General features: G+C 44.6%; 1 protein-coding gene across 1 annotated transcript in view; it reads right to left on the bottom strand.

Moving 5' to 3' along the window:
• LOC309561256 (putative ferric-chelate reductase 1) overlaps positions 1–16,332 on the bottom strand; it is a 118,920-nt gene that overhangs the window by 12,501 nt on the left and 90,087 nt on the right. The window contains exons 13-14 of the mRNA XM_082265056.1: positions 331–389; positions 66–203 (exon numbers count right to left, since the gene is read on the bottom strand). Coding sequence (XP_082121182.1) covers positions 66–203; positions 331–389 — 197 coding nt within the window. The remainder of the gene's footprint in view (positions 1–65; positions 204–330; positions 390–16,332) is intronic.

Here is a 16,332-nt window from a genome sequence, read left to right as displayed (position 1 = left end):
TAGAGTATCATCATAGTAGTATTAGCAGGTAAGGTTTTACTTAAAGGAATCCATGTGGCACTTACCTTCTTTTTTTAAGTGCAAGGTAATCTCCAGAATGATATAAAACAGAACCTCCCATGCAAAAAATCCACCCATAGCCTTAGGCATCCATTTGGTGGAGGTTGTGTCTATCAGAATCAGCCCAAGAAAGATGGTGGCCACTACAGAAAAAGGTCAAGTTTATATTAATTAGCACAAGGTGTTAATAACAATACTAATCATTTTACAAAAAAAAAAAAAAATAAATAAACCCGTATTCTTCATATGTGAAGATTACAGAACTCTTACCTGCAAGCACTTTTATAACCAGTGCATTGAGTCTGTGTCCCCAGTTAAAGATATAGCGCCTGCAATCAAAAGATAGATGAAAATATGCACAGGAAAAATACAGATTTCAGAATTGCTTTGAGGTTCTTACATTGCCCTAAAAAGGAGTAGTACTCTGGATGCAAAAATGGCAGGTGGAGGGCAAAGAACTATTCACCAGCATTGCTTGTGGTCCTCCTGCAGCTGATCTTTCCCTATTACTGGCTTACAATGCATTGATCTAAACTGTGTCTTTGTGTGGACACCATTTTGGTAGAGGCTAGTGTTGAGCGAACACGGACTGTATTATTCGTGTTCGTACCGAATAATTGGATTTTTTTTACCCGAACACGGACACGGACACTTTACTGTATGTTCGGGTAAAAATCCGTGTTCGGTCGTTTTATTTCCGGGTTTTGCATGCTTTGGCGCTCTTTTCATGGCGGGCTTTCAACAGCCAATCAACAATCGTTTAACTGGTGTGCCTTAAGCCATCCCAGCCATGCCTGCAAATGTCTTAGTAGCTGTGATTGGCCGTCTGAAGCATGTGACCAAGTCTTTATAAGTTCGAGGCAGCCGCCGCAGCAGCGTCATTCTGCTGCTTAGCTAAGGGACAGAGCACACATCAATGTGCTGGCTGCTGATTAGGGAAAGATAGGCAGGAAAAAACCATTTGTGTCCGGATAGAATTGAGGGACAGGTCGGAGTGTTTAGGCAGGGCGAGTTGCTGTGTGGGGGGTGGGGTGAATCTGCACTCAATCCTGATCTACGATCTCTTCTCAATCCTGTTAGGGACAGAGTCTGCTGAATTTTAGGGAAACTGTGTTCTACAAACTACAATCGATATTGCTGTGTGGTGTGGGATTGGAGATAGGCAGGTGTCAGTGATCCACATCCATTTTTCTGTGTGTGAGCTGCAGTGAACACAATCTTTTTGGGCTGCAGTGAACACAATCTTTTTGGGCTGCAGTGAACACAATCTTTTTGGGCTGCAGTGAACACAATCTTTTTGGGCTGCAGTGAACACAATCTTTTTGGGGTGCAGTGAACAAAATCTTTTTGGGGTGCAGTGAACACAATCCTTTTTGGTGTGCAGTGAACACAATCTTTGTGGGGTGCAGTGAACAAAATCCTTTGTGGGGTGCAGTGAACACAATCTTTTTGGGGTGCAGTGAACAAAATCCTTTTTGGGGTGCAGTGAACAACATCCTTTTTGGGGTGCAGTGAACACAATCTTTTTGGGGTGCAGTGAACAAAATCCTTTGTGGGGTGCAGTGAACACAATCTTTTTGGGGTGCAGTGAACACAATCTTTTTGGGGTGGAGTGAACAACATCCTTTTTGGGGTGCAGTGAACAAAATCCTTTTTGGGGTGCAGTGAACAAAATCATTTTTGGGGTGCAGTGAACACAATCTTTTTGGGGTGCAGTGAACACAATCTTTGTGGGGTGCAGTGAACACAATCTTTTTGGGGTGGAGTGAACAACATCCTTTTTGGGGTGCAGTGAACAACATCCTTTTTGGGGTGCAGTGAACACAATCTTTTTGGGGTGCAGTGAACACAATCTTTGTGGGGTACAGTGAACAGAATCTTTGTGGGGTGCAGTGAACACAATCTTTGGGGGGTACAGTGAACACAATCTTTTTGGGGTGCAGTGAACACAATCTTTGTGGGGTGCAGTGAACACAATCTTTTTGGGGTGGAGTGAACAAAATCATTTTTGGGGTGCAGTGAACAACATCCTTTTTGGGGTGCAGTGATCAAAATCCTTTTTGGGGTGCAGTGAACACAATCTTTTTGGGGTGCAGTGAACAAAATCCTTTGTGGGGTGCAGTGAACAGAATCTTTGTGGGGTGCAGTGAACACAATCTTTGGGGGGGTACAGTGAACACAATCTTTTTGGGGTGCAGTGAACACAATCTTTGTGGGGTACAGTGAACAGAATCTTTGTGGGGTGCAGTGAACACAATCTTTGGGGGGTACAGTGAACACAATCTTTTTGGGGTGCAGTGAACACAATCTTTTTGGGGTGCAGTGAACACAATCTTTGTGGGGTGCAGTGAACACAATCTTTGGGGGGGTACAGTGAACACAATCTTTTTGGGGTGCAGTGAACAACATCCTTTTAGGGTGCAGTGAACACAATCTTTGTGGGGTGCAGTGAACAACATCCTTTTAGGGTGCAGTGAACACAATCTTTGTGGGGTACAGTGAACAGAATCTTTGTGGGGTGCAGTGAACACAATCTTTGGGGGGTACAGTGAACACAATCTTTGTGAGGTGCAGTGAACACAATCTTTGTGGGGTGCAGTGAACACAATCATTGTGGGGTGCAGTGAACTCAATCTTTGTGGGGTACAGTGAACACAATCTCATACTTCTGAAGATTTGAGGGTGCTGCCTGTTCCATACTCCCCCTACTCCTCATCTAGCCTTTTAGGGGTACAAACAATAGTAATTGGGGCCCAGTGTGGTTGTGTACGTGTGATATACATACACTTTTTTTGGATCATATTTTCTATTCCGCTATTTAATCAAAAACCTTTGGGGATCAGTTAAATTGGGGGATAGTCTGTGTTGGTACGTGTGAGAGAGATCCACCTTTCCAAGTTGTTGGGGTTCATCTCATACTTCTGAAGGTTTGAGGGTGCTGCCTGTTCCATACTCCCCCTACTCCTCATCTAGCCTTTTAGGGGTACAAACAATAGTAATTGGGGCCCAGTGTGGTTGTGTACGTGTGATATACATACACTTTTTTTGGATCATATTTTCTATTCCGCTATTTAATCAAAAACCTTTGGGGATCAGTTAAATTGGGGGATAGTCTGTGTTGGTACGTGTGAGAGAGATCCACCTTTCCAAGTTGTTGGGGTTCATCTCATACTTCTGAAGGTTTGAGGGTGCTGCCTGTTCCATACCCCCCCTACTCCTCATCTAGCCTTTTAGGGGTACAAACAATAGTAATTGGGGCCTAGTGTGGTTGTGTACGTGTGATATACATACACTTTTTTTGGATCATATTTTCTATTCCGCTATTTAATCAAAAACCTTTGGGGATCAGTTAAATTGGGGGATAGTCTGTGTTGGTACGTGTGAGAGAGATCCACCTTTCCAAGTTGTTGGGGTTCATCTCATACTTCTGAAGGTTTGAGGGTGCTGCCTGTTCCATACTCCCCCTACTCCTAGCCTTTTAGGGGTACAAACAATAGTAATTGGGGCCTAGTGTGGTTGTGTACGTGTGATATACATACACTTTTTTTGGATCATATTTTCTATTCCGCTATTTAATCAAAAACCTTTGGGGATCAGTTAAATTGGGGGATAGTCTGTGTTGGTACGTGTGAGAGAGATCCACCTTTCCAAGTTGTTGGGGTTCATCTCATACTTCTGAAGGTTTGAGGGTGCTGCCTGTTCCATACCCCCCCTACTCCTCATCTAGCCTTTTAGGGGTACAAACAATAGTAATTGGGGCCTAGTGTGGTTGTGTACGTGTGATATACATACACTTTTTTTGGATCATATTTTCTATTCCGCTATTTAATCAAAAACCTTTGGGGATCAGTTAAATTGGGGGATAGTCTGTGTTGGTACGTGTGAGAGAGATCCACCTTTCCAAGTTGTTGGGGTTCATCTCATACTTCTGAAGGTTTGAGGGTGCTGCCTGTTCCATACTCCCCCTACTCCTCATCTAGCCTTTTAGGGGTACAAACAATAGTAATTGGGGCCCAGTGTGGTTGTGTACGTGTGATATACATACACTTTTTTTGGATCATATTTTCTATTCCGCTATTAAATCAAAAACCTTTGGGGATCAGTTAAATTGGGGGATAGTCTGTGTTGGTACGTGTGAGAGAGATCCACCTTTCCAAGTTGTTGGGGTTCATCTCATACTTCTGAAGGTTTGAGGGTGCTGCCTGTTCCATACCCCCCCTACTCCTCATCTAGCCTTTTAGGGGTACAAACAATAGTAATTGGGGCCTAGTGTGGTTGTGTACGTGTGATATACATACACTTTTTTTGGATCATATTTTCTATTCCGCTATTTAATCAAAAACCTTTGGGGATCAGTTAAATTGGGGGATAGTCTGTGTTGGTACGTGTGAGAGAGATCCACCTTTCCAAGTTGTTGGGGTTCATCTCATACTTCTGAAGGTTTGAGGGTGCTGCCTGTTCCATACCCCCCCTACTCCTCATCTAGCCTTTTAGGGGTACAAACAATAGTAATTGGGGCCTAGTGTGGTTGTGTACGTGTGATATACATACACTTTTTTTGGATCATATTTTCTATTCCGCTATTTAATCAAAAACCTTTGGGGATCAGTTAAATTGGGGGATAGTCTGTGTTGGTACGTGTGAGAGAGATCCACCTTTCCAAGTTGTTGGGGTTCATCTCATACTTCTGAAGGTTTGAGGGTGCTGCCTGTTCCATACTCCCCCTACTCCTCATCTAGCCTTTTAGGGGTACAAACAATAGTAATTGGGGCCCAGTGTGGTTGTGTACGTGTGATATACATACACTTTTTTTGGATCATATTTTCTATTCCGCTATTTAATCAAAAACCTTTGGGGATCAGTTAAATTGGGGGATAGTCTGTGTTGGTACGTGTGAGAGAGATCCACCTTTCCAAGTTGTTGGGGTTCATCTCATACTTCTGAAGGTTTGAGGGTGCTGCCTGTTCCATACCCCCCCTACTCCTCATCTAGCCTTTTAGGGGTACAAACAATAGTAATTGGGGCCTAGTGTGGTTGTGTACGTGTGATATACATACACTTTTTTTGGATCATATTTTCTATTCCGCTATTTAATCAAAAACCTTTGGGGATCAGTTAAATTGGGGGATAGTCTGTGTTGGTACGTGTGAGAGAGATCCACCTTTCCAAGTTGTTGGGGTTCATCTCATACTTCTGAAGGTTTGAGGGTGCTGCCTGTTCCATACCCCCCCTACTCCTCATCTAGCCTTTTAGGGGTACAAACAATAGTAATTGGGGCCTAGTGTGGTTGTGTACGTGTGATATACATACACTTTTTTTGGATCATATTTTCTATTCCGCTATTTAATCAAAAACCTTTGGGGATCAGTTAAATTGGGGGATAGTCTGTGTTGGTACGTGTGAGAGAGATCCACCTTTCCAAGTTGTTGGGGTTCATCTCATACTTCTGAAGGTTTGAGGGTGCTGCCTGTTCCATACCCCCCCTACTCCTCATCTAGCCTTTTAGGGGTACAAACAATAGTAATTGGGGCCTAGTGTGGTTGTGTACGTGTGATATACATACACTTTTTTTGGATCATATTTTCTATTCCGCTATTTAATCAAAAACCTTTGGGGATCAGTTAAATTGGGGGATAGTCTGTGTTGGTACGTGTGAGAGAGATCCACCTTTCCAAGTTTTTGGGGTTCATCTCATACTTCTGAAGATTTGAGGGTGCTGCCTGTTCCATACCCCCCCTACTCCTCATCTAGCCTTTTAGGGGTACAAACAATAGTAATTGGGGCCTAGTGTGGTTGTGTACGTGTGATATACATACACTTTTTTGGATCATATTTTCTATTCCGCTATTTAATCAAAAACCTTTGGGGATCAGTTAAATTGGGGGATAGTCTGTGTTGGTACGTGTGAGAGAGATCCACCTTTCCAAGTTGTTGGGGTTCATCTCATACTTCTGAAGGTTTGAGGGTGCTGCCTGTTCCATACCCCCCCTACTCCTCATCTAGCCTTTTAGGGGTACAAACAATAGTAATTGGGGCCTAGTGTGGTTGTGTACGTGTGATATACATACACTTTTTTTGGATCATATTTTCTATTCCGCTATTTAATCAAAAACCTTTGGGGATCAGTTAATTGGGGGATAGTCTGTGTTGGTACGTGTGAGAGAGATCCACCTTTCCAAGTTGTTGGGGTTCATCTCATACTTCTGAAGGTTTGAGGGTGCTGCCTGTTCCATACTCCCCCTACTCCTCATCTAGCCTTTTAGGGGTACAAACAATAGTAATTGGGGCCTAGTGTGGTTGTGTACGTGTGATATACATACACTTTTTTTGGATCATATTTTCTATTCCGCTATTTAATCAAAAACCTTTGGGGATCAGTTAAATTGGGGGATAGTCTGTGTTGGTACGTGTGAGAGAGATCCACCTTTCCAAGTTGTTGGGGTTCATCTCATACTTCTGAAGGTTTGAGGGTGCTGCCTGTTCCATACTCCCCCTACTCCTAGCCTTTTAGGGGTACAAACAATAGTAATTGGGGCCCAGTGTGGTTGTGTACGTGTGATATACATACACTTTTTTTGGATCATATTTTCTATTCCGCTATTTAATCAAAAACCTTTGGGGATCAGTTAAATTGGGGGATAGTCTGTGTTGGTACGTGTGAGAGAGATCCACCTTTCCAAGTTGTTGGGGTTCATCTCATACTTCTGAAGGTTTGAGGGTGCTGCCTGTTCCATACCCCCCCCCTACTCCTCATCTAGCCTTTTAGGGGTACAAACAATAGTAATTGGGGCCTAGTGTGGTTGTGTACGTGTGATATACATACACTTTTTTTGGATCATATTTTCTATTCCGCTATTTAATCAAAAACCTTTGGGGATCAGTTAAATTGGGGGATAGTCTGTGTTGGTACGTGTGAGAGAGATCCACCTTTCCAAGTTGTTGGGGTTCATCTCATACTTCTGAAGGTTTGAGGGTGCTGCCTGTTCCATACTCCCCCTACTCCTCATCTAGCCTTTTAGGGGTACAAACAATAGTAATTGGGGCCCAGTGTGGTTGTGTACGTGTGATATACATACACTTTTTTTGGATCATATTTTCTATTCCGCTATTTAATCAAAAACCTTTGGGGATCAGTTAAATTGGGGGATAGTCTGTGTTGGTACGTGTGAGAGAGATCCACCTTTCCAAGTTGTTGGGGTTCATCTCATACTTCTGAAGGTTTGAGGGTGCTGCCTGTTCCATACTCCCCCTACTCCTAGCCTTTTAGGGGTACAAACAATAGTAATTGGGGCCTAGTGTGGTTGTGTACGTGTGATATACATACACTTTTTTTGGATCATATTTTCTATTCCGCTATTTAATCAAAAACCTTTGGGGATCAGTTAAATTGGGGGATAGTCTGTGTTGGTACATGTGAGAGAGATCCACCTTTCCAAGTTTTTGGGGTTCATCTCATACTTCTGAAGGTTTGAGGGTGCTGCCTGTTCCATACCCCCCCTACTCCTCATCTAGCCTTTTAGGGGTACAAACAATAGTAATTGGGGCCTAGTGTGGTTGTGTACGTGTGATATACATACACTTTTTTTGGATCATATTTTCTATTCCGCTATTTAATCAAAAACCTTTGGGGATCAGTTAAATTGGGGGATAGTCTGTGTTGGTACGTGTGAGAGAGATCCACCTTTCCAAGTTGTTGGGGTTCATCTCATACTTCTGAAGGTTTGAGGGTGCTGCCTGTTCCATACCCCCCCTACTCCTCATCTAGCCTTTTAGGGGTACAAACAATAGTAATTGGGGCCTAGTGTGGTTGTGTACGTGTGATATACATACACTTTTTTTGGATCATATTTTCTATTCCGCTATTTAATCAAAAACCTTTGGGGATCAGTTAAATTGGGGGATAGTCTGTGTTGGTACGTGTGAGAGAGATCCACCTTTCCAAGTTGTTGGGGTTCATCTCATACTTCTGAAGGTTTGAGGGTGCTGCCTGTTCCATACTCCCCCTACTCCTCATCTAGCCTTTTAGGGGTACAAACAATAGTAATTGGGGCCTAGTGTGGTTGTGTACGTGTGATATACATACACTTTTTTTGGATCATATTTTCTATTCCGCTATTTAATCAAAAACCTTTGGGGATCAGTTAAATTGGGGGATAGTCTGTGTTGGTACGTGTGAGAGAGATCCACCTTTCCAAGTTGTTGGGGTTCATCTCATACTTCTGAAGGTTTGAGGGTGCTGCCTGTTCCATACTCCCCCTACTCCTAGCCTTTTAGGGGTACAAACAATAGTAATTGGGGCCTAGTGTGGTTGTGTACGTGTGATATACATACACTTTTTTTGGATCATATTTTCTATTCCGCTATTTAATCAAAAACCTTTGGGGATCAGTTAAATTGGGGGATAGTCTGTGTTGGTACGTGTGAGAGAGATCCACCTTTCCAAGTTGTTGGGGTTCATCTCATACTTCTGAAGGTTTGAGGGTGCTGCCTGTTCCATACCCCCCCTACTCCTCATCTAGCCTTTTAGGGGTACAAACAATAGTAATTGGGGCCTAGTGTGGTTGTGTACGTGTGATATACATACACTTTTTTTGGATAATATTTTCTATTCCGCTATTTAATCAAAAACCTTTGGGGATCAGTTAAATTGGGGGATAGTCTGTGTTGGTACGTGTGAGAGAGATCCACCTTTCCAAGTTGTTGGGGTTCATCTCATACTTCTGAAGGTTTGAGGGTGCTGCCTGTTCCATACTCCCCCTACTCCTTATCTAGCCTTTTAGGGGTACAAACAATAGTAATTGGGGCCTAGTGTGGTTGTGTACGTGTGATATACATACACTTTTTTTGGATCATATTTTCTATTCCGCTATTTAATCAAAAACCTTTGGGGATCAGTTAAATTGGGGGATAGTCTGTGTTGGTACGTGTGAGAGAGATCCACCTTTCCAAGTTTTTGGGGTTCATCTCATACTTCTGAAGGTTTGAGGGTGCTGCCTGTTCCATACCCCCCCTACTCCTCATCTAGCCTTTTAGGGGTACAAACAATAGTAATTGGGGCCTAGTGTGGTTGTGTACGTGTGATATACATACACTTTTTTTGGATCATATTTTCTATTCCGCTATTTAATCAAAAACCTTTGGGGATCAGTTAAATTGGGGGATAGTCTGTGTTGGTACGTGTGAGAGAGATCCACCTTTCCAAGTTGTTGGGGTTCATCTCATACTTCTGAAGGTTTGAGGGTGCTGCCTGTTCCATACCCCCCCTACTCCTCATCTAGCCTTTTAGGGGTACAAACAATAGTAATTGGGGCCTAGTGTGGTTGTGTACGTGTGATATACATACACTTTTTTTGGATCATATTTTCTATTCCGCTATTTAATCAAAAACCTTTGGGGATCAGTTAAATTGGGGGATAGTCTGTGTTGGTACGTGTGAGAGAGATCCACCTTTCCAAGTTGTTGGGGTTCATCTCATACTTCTGAAGGTTTGAGGGTGCTGCCTGTTCCATACTCCCCCTACTCCTAGCCTTTTAGGGGTACAAACAATAGTAATTGGGGCCTAGTGTGGTTGTGTACGTGTGATATACATACACTTTTTTTGGATCATATTTTCTATTCCGCTATTTAATCAAAAACCTTTGGGGATCAGTTAAATTGGGGGATAGTCTGTGTTGGTACGTGTGAGAGAGATCCACCTTTCCAAGTTGTTGGGGTTCATCTCATACTTCTGAAGGTTTGAGGGTGCTGCCTGTTCCATACTCCCCCTACTCCTCATCTAGCCTTTTAGGGGTACAAACAATAGTAATTGGGGCCCAGTGTGGTTGTGTACGTGTGATATACATACACTTTTTTTGGATCATATTTTCTATTCCGCTATTTAATTTAACTGGGCCTCCATGCGAGACCTGTGTGCCTTGTTGCGCTGTTTTGAGTACTCCACCAACATGGCCAGTGGCAATGACGCCGTTCTCAGCTTAACTATCCCACTTCTATGCCTCCTTGAAAAAACAATTCGGGCGATGATGGAAGAGGATGTGGCACAGGATGAGGAGGAGGAGGAGGATGAAGAGGTAACATTTCCAAGGCTTTCAGGGCAGTCATTCGCAAGGGGCTCCGAGGGTGGGTTCCTGCACACGCAAACGCCAGGGACGCAATTGTCCAGCAGGGGCACAGTTCTGGAGGATGAGGAGGATGAGGAGGAGGAGGAGCTGGAGGAGGAGATGGAACCATGTTCACAGCAGGGTGGCACCCAGGCCAGCTCATGGCCATCACTGGTGCGTGGCTGGGGGGATACAGAGGACACGGACGATACACCTCCCACAGAGGACAGCCTTTCGTTGCCTCTGGGCAGCCTGGCACACATGAGCGATTACATGCTGCAGTGTCTCCACAACGACCGCCGAGTTGCCCACATTCTAACTTGTGCTGATTACTGGGTGGCCACGCTGCTGGATCCCCGTTACAAGGACAACGTACCGTCCTTAATTCACTCACTGGAGCGCGATCGCAAGATGCGCGAGTACAAGCGCACGCTGGTAGACGCCATGCTGCTGGCATTCCCATCTGACAGCGGGGCCACAGTGGAAGCACAAGGCAGAGGAGGAGGAGGAGGAGGAGGAGGTCGCCAACGCAACCAGGGCACCGCCAGCACCTCAGAAGGCAGGGTTAGCATGGCCGAAATGTGGAAAAGCTTTGTCAGCACGCCACAACAAACAGCAGCACCAGCAGCTCAGATGGAACGTCTTAGCAGGAGGCAGCATTTTACCAACATGGTGGAGCAGTATGTGTGCACACGCCTACATGTAGTGAATGACGGGTCTGCCCCCTTCAACTTCTGGGTCTCCAAATTGGGCACATGGCCTGAGCTTGCCCTTTACGCCTTGGAGGTGCTGGCGTGCCCTGCAGCCAGTGTATTATCTGAACGGGTATTTAGCACGGCTGGGGGCGTTATAACAGACAAGCGCAGCCGCCTGTCCAGAGACAATGTGGACAAGCTCACGTTCATTAAAATGAACCAGGCATGGATCCCACGGGACTTTTCCGTACCTTATGCAGAATAGCAATGGATACCGACCTTACCCACCCATTGTTCCATTTTTGCTCTTTCTCACTCTTTTGGGGTGTACCCTCATTTAAAATTTTTGAAAAGAAGCAGTGTTGGCTACCTCGTCCTCCTCCTCAGGGCCAGATTAATGTAGGGGCTATTGGAGCTGCAGCTCCAGGCCCCTACCTTTTATATAGGCCCCGGGTTGGCCATATTCACTGTTACCGCTCTTCTGTCACTTGTAAACACAGAAGTCTGGCTTCTATGCTCGCTTCCCCAGGCAGCACCCTCAGAACCTCCCCACACAGCGTGAAGGCCGGACAAGGAGGGACAGTTGGCGATGCATGGATGTGTTTATGGGCTTCAGAGACAGCATCCCATGTTGAATTAGGCATGCATGGCTGCACCCTTCCTCCTCTGGGTGCATGGCAAGGCACGGCCCTTAAGGCCCTTCAAAATCCTCAGCACCAAGCCCATGATGCTGTTAATCCGGCCCTGGTCCTCCTCCACCGCCGCTTCCACCTACACCGCCCATAGGTGTGCGCAGCCTATTGCATTAAGGTGTGCACCCCAAAGTTGAAATACACATGCATGTGTTTGCCAGCAGGGAGAGTAATGTATCGGGGCCATGTACCTGTAGGCAAGGAGAAATAGAGCAGAGCAGGTCCCAGGGAGATCTTTCCCATCTCCTCACTGGCAATGCTATGTGCCCTAGGTGATTAGGGTGTGCCCAGGCACACCCAGCACACCCTGTGCGCACGCCTATGTCACCGCCACATCCACCACCACCTCAACCTCCCTCCTACTCCATATGGGCCTCGTCCTTCAGAGATGAAGAAGAACATTGTTTTATTTTTCTGTTTTTTTTTGTTGTTTTAAGTTATTTCCCTATCCACATTTGTTTGCAGAGCACTTGCCATGCTCTTAATTACGTTTTGCTGCCATTTGCAGCACTCTAGCCCTTTCCTTTGGTGTTTTAGAGCCATTTTAGTGCCTTAAAGTTCGGGTCCCCATTGACTTCAATGGGGTTCGGTGTCCGGGAAAAGTTCGGTAAAAGTCCGGGACACGGACCCGGACTTTTTTTTAAAGTTCGGCCGAACCCGTCGAACACGGACATCTAGGTGTCCGCTCAACCCTAGTAGAGGCAAGGTTTTACTATGTCAGAGCCTCAAGCAAGGAGAGCAATGGACAGCCCAGTAGTGAGACTACTGCAAGCTATGTATGGGGATGTACAGTGTGGTCCAGTTGCAGAAACAGAACTGTATTGAGGTTAAAGTTTAGCAAAGTACAACTAACCCGGCGGGGAAACCACCCGACACAAAATGTTACAGCGTTGAGTAAAGCAGCTGGTCTGGGCTGCGCCACCAGCTTCTGTCTTGAGGGGCGGAATGCAGCCTGGCTGGTCTGTACCCAAGTAGGAAGCTTCCAGGAAGGATGGCATGTCCCTGTACTTTCCCTATTTATCTGGAACCTCTCTCTGCCACTAAATATGTCCCTGACCTGTCCCTACACTGACCACATGCAAAATGCGCACCAAGCCTGGGAGCCAGGGTCTTAAATAGAATCTGCCTGACCCAAGATGGCTGCCAGAATCACATGGAGTGCCAGCATCCAATTGGATAGCTCCCCAAGTGACCCAGGAAACCATAAAATAACCATGTTTCTCTTGGCTCCCTCTCCCTCTGCAATGCCGCTGCCTTTTCAGTGCTACCTGCAGTGGAGAAAGCAGACTGCACCTGCCTACACATACATTGTACAACGAATGGTTGAAGGAAAGATTGCTTGATTCCCTCATCAACACAGTCAGTATTGTATTATTTCGCTATTGTATTCTGAAAGTGGAAAGTTTCCCAGCCGCCAGAATTCAATTATCACTGCCGGCAGCTATAGCCACTGACAGGGTGGTTTTACAAAAGTCGATCAATGGATCAACATCAGTACAACCAGCCTGCCCATAGATGGATTCAAATTTGGTTGGTTCAGCAGGAACCAGCCAAATTTTGATCCTTCTTTGTCTGGCTTAACAGAGGCAGCAGTTCCTAAACCTGGCCAAGCACCAAGTTTTTTTAGCTCAGTCTACAGAATTAAAAATCTAATTTAAAAGAATCCTCTATTCAAGCAATACAACGTGGGTAGGCAAATCTGCAGTGCAAGCTACTGTATTCAGACAGAAGCTGTCGGCAATAGTCAGAATACCCCAACAGCAGCTGCATCTGCTTGGATGCAGCCACTGTTTAGCCAACAGCTTTCCGTCCCGCTCCTTTGATTTTTTAGTCCAAGGATGTCGGATGGGAGGATGTGAACAAGGCCATCCATGAAGCAAATTTTGGCTGCTTTATCAGGAACTCACTGAAATTCACTCAGTGTATGGGCAGCTTTACATTTACACTGCTGATATACAGTTATGCCGCTGTCAGTACAGGAGTACTTAGACACCCCACATAGCAGGGCATGCACTGCTATTATTAACCACTTAAGCCCTGGAAGATTTTACCCCCTTCCTGACCAGGGCCTATTTTGCGATTCGGCACTGCGTGACTTTAATGGACAATTGCGCGGTCGTGCAACGCTGTACCTAAACGAATTTGACGTCCTTTTTTTCCCACAAACAGAGCTTTCTTTTAGTGGTATTTGATCACCTGTGCGATTTTTTGATCATGCGCTATAAACAAAAAAAGAGCGTCAATTTTGCAAAAATAACAATATCTTTAACATTTTTTATATGAAATTCCCCAAAAAAAATGTAAAAATCAAATTTTTTTAACATTTTAGTCCAATTTATTTTATGCTACATATGTTTGGTAAAAAAAAATTAGCAAAAAGCGTATTTTGATTGGTTTGCGCAAAAGTTATTGCGTTTACTAACTAAGGGAAAGATTTTTGTCATTTTTGTTGTTTTTTTTTAATGGCGGCGATCTGCGATTTTTTTTGCGGTACTGCGACATTGCGGCGGACAGATCGGACCCTTGACTGACATTTTTGACACTTTTGGGGTTACCAGTGACATTACTACAGTAATCAGTGCTATACATATGCACTGTTACTGTAAAATGACACTGGCAGTGAAGGGGTTAACTTTTTTTTTGAGAGGGAGGGGTTATGTGTGTCCCTAGGGGCGTGCTTCTAACTGTGATTGGCTGTGGCTTGAGGTGTAGGAACAGTGATCAACGGTCCTACATAGTAGAACCGTATGATCACTATTCTTACAGAGGGGAGAATGACAGGCGCCTTGTTTACATTAGCCGCCTGCCTTTCTCCTGCTCTAACGGACGATCGGCGAGTGACCGGCAGACATCGGGTCCGCCGGGCACACGCGCGGGGGGGTCCGTGACCGCGTGGGAACGCGCCTCCGGCGGCGCGTGCTCGCTCCCTAGACCCTCACAGGCTAGCGATGTAGCTCTACGTCGCTTTGCCTGTGAGGGGCTGACTGCCGACGTAAATAGTCGTGCGGCGGTCGGCAAGCGGTTAAGGAAGAATTCAAGACAAAATAAGGAAACATTTTCAAGGTATTGGTTGAGCGCAATAACTTTTTTTGTTTCCTATAATATAGCAAATTGCAAATAATATTTTCTTTGAGTTAGGTTCACTTTAGGTTGGAGAATATAATACGCTTTTGCAGTGTTTTCTTTTTTTTTGTATTTTTAGAGACCATTGACAGCGCATTTATCCTATTGTGATGCATTAACATGCCTGTTGGGCAATACATGAGTTAATGTGTCTTTCATTTTGAATGGCACCCCAACACTGTAGGTCAACGCACCTGCATGCAGCACACTGTAGCGCTTTGCAGTGCATTGCAACACACAATTTTGTGCATTCTAAGCCTATATATTTCAATGTGCTGCCCTAAGGCAATTCACATTATCGTACGTTAACATAGTGCATGTTAACGTACAGCAAAAATGTACACGGGCCCCTAAATCACCCACATTAGTAACACCTAGTAATATATGATTTAGAGATAAAGTCCCTCCCTTCTCTGTGTTTAACAAGTATCTTCTTTGTAGCACTATCTGGTGATGGGAAATAACTGGAATAGATATAATAGTTTGGCAAACAGAAACCCTATACTTTTCTTGTTTACCATAATCTTACATTAGTGATAAGAGAGAAGCTTTTGTGCCAAACAAAAAAACTCCAAACAAATTGGAATTGATTGCTAATCATGTCAATAGTGGAAAAGGGTTTAAGGTTTAAATGGTTGGAGAGATATACTTATTAAACCTGTTTCTTGAAGAAAATATGCATGATAATGTATAATCAAGACATGTGGGGAGAAGGACATCTTTGGAGAAGTGGTCACAATCTAGTGATTCCCAGAGGGCAGGGGTGCGCTTTTTATTCTTAAATCGTTAGATACCAGCAGATACCATATTTTATGTATATAGTATATGCTATGACGCATCTAAATTGATTTTATTAACAGGATATTCTTTTAATCAGTAGGTACAAAGCCGTAGTCCAATGTGTGATTGTTATAAAAAACATCACTTTATGCTACTCTTTACTAAAGTCAAGGCTATAGTTTGACTTTAAATTTCTCCACTAAATGCATGGGGGTTGAGTTACGAAAGGCAGAAAAACTGTGAACTTTGCAAAGTGCAGTTGCACACTGCATGAGCAGTTGCTCTAGAGTTTAGTGAATGAGCAGAGGCTCTTCTAACTTCCATCATCCAATCATGTACAGGCCAAAATTGTGTTTTTTTTATTTCCCTTGCACATGATGGGGTATTCTTTGACAAATGAGGCTTTACCCCATTTACTAAGCTCTGGAGCAACTGCAAGTGCAAAGTGCACAGTCTATTCGCCTTTAATAAATCAACCCCATGGAGTCAGGAGTCCTTGGCACTACTTTCCCCTACATACTAATAGTAATTATTAACCACCTCCCACCCGGCCATTGTACATATACGGCCGGGTGGGAGTCTCATCCTTCTGATCGGACGTTCCGGAACGTCCTTCAGAAGGAGAGAGATCGCGCCGCCGCGGGCACGCGCATCGGCGCGATCTCGATGTGCCTGTGTCCCTCGGACACAGAGCAACAAGATGCAGCAGGAGGGCCCTGTGATTGGCCCTCCTGATCACATGACGGCTGTGTCCTATCACAGCCGTCATGTAATGTAAACACAGCCGTTGTAATGGCTTCGATCTCTTCTCCTCCTGACAGATCCTGTCAGTGAGGAGAAGAAGAAAGGGTCTGTTCTGCAGCCGGGGGGGATCAGTGAGTA

This window comes from Pelophylax lessonae, assembly GCF_965119305.1.
Source record: "Pelophylax lessonae genome assembly, chromosome: 8".
In the NCBI taxonomy this organism is placed as follows: Eukaryota; Metazoa; Chordata; class Amphibia; order Anura; family Ranidae; genus Pelophylax; species Pelophylax lessonae.
Note: the sequence above shows the minus strand (reverse complement) of the source record. Positions and strands in the feature narration are given on the sequence as shown.